Source organism: Physeter macrocephalus, chromosome 18 (assembly GCF_002837175.3).
Source record: "Physeter macrocephalus isolate SW-GA chromosome 18, ASM283717v5, whole genome shotgun sequence".
Classification (NCBI taxonomy): Eukaryota; Metazoa; Chordata; class Mammalia; order Artiodactyla; family Physeteridae; genus Physeter; species Physeter macrocephalus.
Genome location: NC_041231.1, coordinates 85,442,430 through 85,448,429, shown reverse-complemented (window position 1 = coordinate 85,448,429; position 6,000 = coordinate 85,442,430). Strand labels below are relative to the sequence as shown.

Here is a 6,000-nt window from a genome sequence, read left to right as displayed (position 1 = left end):
AACCCGCGTCCCCTGCATCGGCAGGCGGACTCTCAACCACTGCGCCACCAGGGAAGCCCACGGGTGTAGGATTTAACCAAGAGCTGGGGAGCGCGCACTGAGCTGTAGCTGCGCTTAATATTTCCCGTTCCCCATGACAAGGCCGAGCGTCGGGTGTTAGAAGAGGAGCTGACGGTTCACCTCTCGGTCCCTGGGGATACCATCCTCATCAACAACCGCCCAGGCCCTCGAGAACCACCCCCTTACCAGGAGCCCCGGCCTCGTGGGAACCCGCCCCACTCTGCTCCCAGTGTCCCCAACGGCTCTGGTAAGACCTTCCTTGTTCCAGTCCCACCTCCGTCCTCTGCCTGTCTTCTCAGTGTATCCTTTTTCCTCTCCTTTACCATTCCTTTCTTTTACCGTCTTCCCCAGTTTCAACTCATTTTATTTCTGTGTCCCTGGTCACAGCCTTCTATGTTACTCCGTGTCCTTACCATATAATCTCCCTCAGGAACTTTCCATGCATTACTCACAGTCCCCAGCGCTCTCATCCTGTTTCTGTGTCCCACACACATCCCTCTCTCATCTCTGTTGTGCCCTCTCATTGTGTCTTTCTGGCTCCTCTCCTCGCTCCTAGACTCACCATGTTCATTCCATCCATCTACCTATATTTATATATCCGTGCATCATTCATCCATCTGTTTGTTCATCCATCCATATATATTCATACGTCCATTCATCCATCCATATATATTCATACGTCCATTCGTCCATCCATCATCCATTCATCAACCATGCATCCATCCATCATCTATTTGTCCATCCATCATCTATCCATGCATTCACTATCCATCCATCCAGTCATTCATCATCCATCCATCATCTGTTCGTCCATCCATCACCTATCCATCCAGTTATCCAGCACTCTCCAGATGCTTGTTTTATTCCATTTCTGTCTCTTAGTACATTCGTTCTCATCAGCCCTAGTCTTGCCCTATTCTGTGTCTCCCTGTCTGTCTAGCCTTGAGTCTCATCCCTTCCCCGTGTTTCCCCACCTCCTTCTCCCGACAGCGTTGCTGCTCTCCAATCCAGCCTACCGTCTCCTTCTGGCCACTTACGCCCGCCCCCCTCGAGGCCCGGGCCCCCCCACACCCGCCTGGGCCAAACCCACCAACACCCAGGGTAAGCCCCTCTGCCCCTAGTCTCCGCCAGGCTCCCCGTACCTCCACTGGGGCAGGGAAAAGTCCTCACACCTTGCACTCCCTCCTCTCCCCACTGTGGCCTCTTCTGCTCTCCTGAGCTCCCAAGGAGGAAGCTCTTGTGCCCTTAGCTCTCCTCTGCTGCTGCTTGCTCCTTTTTAAGGCCTCCCCCTTGAGCTGAGGAGTAGAAAGCTCCCTGGTTCTCAGCTCTGTTCCCCTCCTCCTGTTCCACCCCATCTCTTGAGCTCTCCAGAGCCCGAGTGGAGGTTGCTGTGGTGGCTCCAGGCTCTCTTACAACCCTTCCTTCACTCTCCCCTCTCTCTAGAGCTGCAAGGAGGGCCTCTCCCCCAGTGCTTGCCCTCTCCCCCCCACATGTCCTCTCTCTGCTCACGCCCCCGCCCTTCCTGTCTGCTCTTCTCTTCTGTGTTACCTTCTTCTCGTCACCCCTTCCCCAGGGCCAAGGGGGGACAGCTCTGCTTCCTCTCCTCTGTCTGTAGACTCCATGTTGTGCGGGCTGTGAGGAACTGTTTTCCTCTCCCTCTGTGTGCCCCTATCTCTGCTTGTCTTTGAGCTTGGTGTGTTGGGTCAGGGAGGGCTTGGGTAACCATGGCAGGGAGGATGAAAGGATGAAAGCAACCGGTAGAGCGGCTACGTGAATGGCAGTGGCTGGCGGTGAGTGGGTCGTGGGTTTGGAAATTGGAGGGTGACCGGATGGCTGGGACCATCCTTCTTCCAATGGTGGGTAGAGGAATTCCACTTACAGCCAAGACTTCTTTCATGGTCTTGGACTGTGCTGGGATCCCTAGAGAACAAGACTTTATGACGTTCTTTGCTCAGCCATTTCCACTGCCTTGAAAGCTCTGTAGCAGCTAACTCTTATCCCATGCCAGCGCCTTCTCTGTTTTGAGGCTGGCGGGTGGAATACCAAGAAGAGGAGGGTAGACCCAGTCTCTCACCCATCTGGGAGACGGGGGTGTGGAGAACCGTGGCTCTCGGGGGCTGTTCCTGATGCCTCGTCCTGTCTTCTTTTCCCTTATCCTCCAGCCTGCAGTGGGGACTACATGGAGCCGGAGAAGCCGGGTGCCCCGCTTCTGCCCCCACCTCCCCAGAACAGCGTCCCCCATTATGCCGAGGCTGACATTGTCACCCTGCAGGGTGTCACTGGAGGCAACACCTATGCTGTGCCTGCGCTGCCCCCAGGGGCAGCTGGGGATGGGCCCCCCAGAGTGGATTTCCCTCGGTCGAGGCTCCGCTTCAAGGAGAAGCTTGGTGAGGGCCAGTTTGGGGAGGTAAGAAGGATTCCTGCCCAGCCATCAGCAGTGTCTGCCTCTCTCTGCCTCTCTTCATGCCATGCCCAAACATCCCCCTTGGCTGGGAAACCGTCATCTGTGTTGTCCCAGTTGACCAGGTCTCCTTGGTGAACCTTGTGACCCCCTACCAAATCACCTTCTTTCTCCAGGTGCACCTGTGTGAGGTAGAGAACCCTCAAGATCTGGTCAGTCTTGATTTCCCCCTTAGTGTGCATAAGGAACACCCTTTACTGGTAGCTGTCAAGATCCTACGGCCAGATGCCACCAAGAATGCCAGGTGAGGACCAGGGATGGCATCTGGAAGAAGGGAGGGGGGAGGCCATGAAGAGAGGGGAGCGAGCTAGAGACAAACATGGGGGAGACCAACAGTGGGGAGGTGTCTGGGGACTAGTGAGTAGAGGTCTGGGGGTGGGGCACTGGTTTGTGGGAGCTGGAGGGAAGCTGCAGGTCAGCCCCTCGGCATCCCACCACCTTCTCCCTGCTTCTCCAGGAATGATTTCCTGAAGGAGGTGAAGATCATGTCAAGGCTAAAGGACCCAAACATCATCCGGCTCCTGGGCGTGTGTGTGCAGGACGACCCCCTCTGCATGATAACTGATTACATGGAGAATGGTGACCTCAACCAGTTCCTCAGTGCCCACCAGCTAGAGGACAAGGCGGTGGAGGGGGACAGAGATGGGGAGGCGGCCCAGGGGCCCACCATCAGGTACACAAGGGGGTCTCCTCCGCTCCCCTCACTCCAGCTTAGAGGGAAAGGGGGAACATGGGGTGGGCAGGCAGGTAGAGGTTCCGGGAGGGGGCCTGGCATGAGACACACGTGGCCGTGTTCATCTAGAACTTGAGGGGCAGAAAGGCTGGAGATTACGACAGTGAGGGTGGTGAAGGGACTTGGACCCTGTCAGGAACTTCCCTGTGCTCTCTCACCCTCACTGTCCCTGAGTCCAGATTGTGGAGCATGACAAAAGCGGTAGCTCCCTGGGGTCGGATGAGCTAAAGAAAGGTTGAGTGGGCACCTACCCGCTGGCCTCCACCAGGGCTTTCCATCTCCGCACCAGGAGGAGGGGTAACCCAGTCCTGGGGAGAGGGCTGTCCTTCATCTCCCAGGAATCCGTGAGGTGGGGACGAGTCTAGGGCTGCCCCTATGACCCGCTGCTGTCGGCTTCCACACTTAGCTACCCCATGCTGCTGCATGTGGCGGCCCAGATTGCCTCGGGCATGCGCTATCTGGCCACACTCAACTTTGTGCATCGGGACTTGGCCACAAGGAACTGCCTGGTTGGGGAAAATTTCACCATCAAAATCGCTGACTTTGGCATGAGCCGGAACCTCTACGCCGGGGACTATTACCGTGTGCAGGGCCGGGCGGTGCTGCCCATCCGGTGGATGGCCTGGGAGTGCATCCTCATGGTGAGAGGCCCTGAGGGAGGCGGGAAGGGAGGGGCGGTTAGGGGAGCACTGGCTGCCACTTAAGCTCTGGGATCTGGTTCAGTCACTTGCCTTCCCTGGACTGCAGTTCTCCTCATCTCTGAAGTGAGGGTTTGGACCAATGCTCTATAAGGTTCCCTCTGACTCAAGGGACTGGAGAAAGCAGAGTTACGGTGTGATTGGAAAGGGTCCAGGAGCCAAGAGCGAGTGTGAGAGATGTAGTCAGGGTAGCAGAGAGAAAGAGAGATAAGGAGGCTAGAGATAGAAGGTGATGAGTTGGGAGAGTCAGGACCAGAAAATGGGGGGAAGGATGGGTAGAAACGGGAAGAGGTGAGGAGAGGACTAGAGCACAAGAAAGAAGGCAGAGCCAGAGGAGAGGAGCAGGCTTAGTGGGAAAGAGGGCCAGCTAAGGAGGGTGGAGCGCCGGGGGTTGGGAGGGAGTCAGGTGGGTGTCAGGATGATGCTGAGTGGATGTGGGGTCCCAGGGGGGAGAGGAGGAGGGTCTCTGTTGACTGATGCCTTTCTCTGCCTCTGTTGCCTTATCCATGCACCAGGGGAAGTTCACGACTGCCAGTGACGTGTGGGCCTTTGGGGTGACCCTGTGGGAGGTGCTGATGCTCTGCAGGGCCCAGCCCTTTGGGCAGCTCACCGATGAGCAAGTCATCGAGAACGCGGGGGAGTTCTTCCGGGACCAGGGCCGGCAGGTCAGAGCAGAGGGGAGGGAAGATGGGTCTGGGGGTCCAGGAGGGCCAGAGCCTGTCATCTTGGGGACTAAAGAACATTTGCCTGCCTTTCATCCGCGCTGCCACAATGCAGGTGTACCTGTCCCGGCCCCCGGCCTGCCCGCTGGGCCTGTATGAGCTGATGCTTCGGTGCTGGAGCCGGGAGCCTGAGCAGCGACCACCCTTTTCCCAACTGCATCGGTTCCTGGCAGAAGATGTGCTCAACACAGTGTGAATCACAACACCCAGCCGCCCCTCCCTCAGGGAGGATTCAGGGGAGGCCAGTGGCACTAAACAAGAGGAGCTAAGCGCACCCCACTCCATTCCCCCTCCTGACCGCCCTTCACCTCTGAGAGAGGCAGTGTGGCTGAAGGTGGGCTGGGCCTGCCAGGGAGCTGATGCCCTCCCTTCCCCAGATATGCTCTCATGCCCCCTTCCTGCTCCTCTCTTAGAAGCCCCTGCCACCCACCCAGCTGGCCCTGTGGATGGGATCCTCTCTGACCTCCTCTAGCCATCTTTTGGGGGAGGTGGGAGAAAATGTAGGGCAGACACTGGACCTGGCCCATTGGAGCACCTGGGCCCCCCTGGACAACACTGGTACCTGGAGAAAAGGCTGTTGCCCCCAGCCTCTCTCTCTCTCCGTCACACACTGGACCCCACTGGCTGAGAATCTGCGGAGTGAGGAGGACAAGAAAGGGAGAAAGGGGTTCCCTTGTGCCTCCTCCTGGGATTGCCCTCACCTTTGGCCTCCCTCCTCCATCCTCTGAAACACTGGACTTGGGGGTGATCCCTACCCCCGCCCCCCAGCCTCCCCACTTCCCACCTGCCCTGTTGTAGGTAGAACTTCTCTAAGCCTGTATGTTTCTGTGGAATAAGTATTGGGATTAGGGGGGAAAGAGAGCAATGGCCGGGGCCCTGGGGTTGGACATCTCTATGGTAGCTGCCACATTGGTTTTTCTATAATCACTTGGGGTTTGTACATTTTTTGGGGGGGAGAGACACAGATTTTTACACTAATATATGGATCTAGCTCAATGCTATTTTAATCCCCTGCACTAGGCAGGTAATAATAAAGGTTGAGTTTTCCACAGCTACGAGTGGGTTTCTTGGGGTTTTGGTGAAATCTGCCTCCTGCCCCCCCAAACCCATTTCCTTTCTTCCTTCCCCTCTCTTTCCCTCTTCTTCCCATTCCATTTCCTAACATGTGTTTTCCCCAGCATAGCGTTCTGTTTCTGCATAAGCCAGGCCCTCGCCTGTGGGACCTAAGGTCCCACATGAATATGGAGCTCTGCAGGAGGCCTGGAAGGAGGTGGATTAGGCCAGCGGTCCTAACCTTGTCTGACCCATGGACCCCTTTGGCAGTGT

At 56.8% G+C, this 6,000-nt stretch overlaps 1 protein-coding gene across 7 annotated transcripts in view; it reads left to right on the top strand.

The window, feature by feature from the left end:
- The window catches only part of DDR1 (discoidin domain receptor tyrosine kinase 1), a 15,712-nt gene extending 9,987 nt beyond the window's left edge, over positions 1-5,725 (top strand). For 6 of the 7 annotated variants that reach the window (XM_055079615.1, XM_007106343.4, XM_028479206.1 and 3 more), the window contains 8 exons: positions 142-307; positions 1,051-1,161; positions 2,223-2,467; positions 2,638-2,765; positions 2,979-3,194; positions 3,661-3,895; positions 4,468-4,617; positions 4,730-5,725. In XM_055079615.1, coding sequence (XP_054935590.1) covers positions 142-307; positions 1,051-1,161; positions 2,223-2,467; positions 2,638-2,765; positions 2,979-3,194; positions 3,661-3,895; positions 4,468-4,617; positions 4,730-4,870 — 1,392 coding nt within the window. In that variant the 3' untranslated portion in view covers positions 4,871-5,725. The remainder of the gene's footprint in view (positions 1-141; positions 308-1,050; positions 1,162-2,222; positions 2,468-2,637; positions 2,766-2,978; positions 3,195-3,660; positions 3,896-4,467; positions 4,618-4,729) is intronic. The other variant, XM_028479204.2, reaches the window with a different exon arrangement.
- The last annotated feature ends 275 nt before the right edge of the window (positions 5,726-6,000 follow it).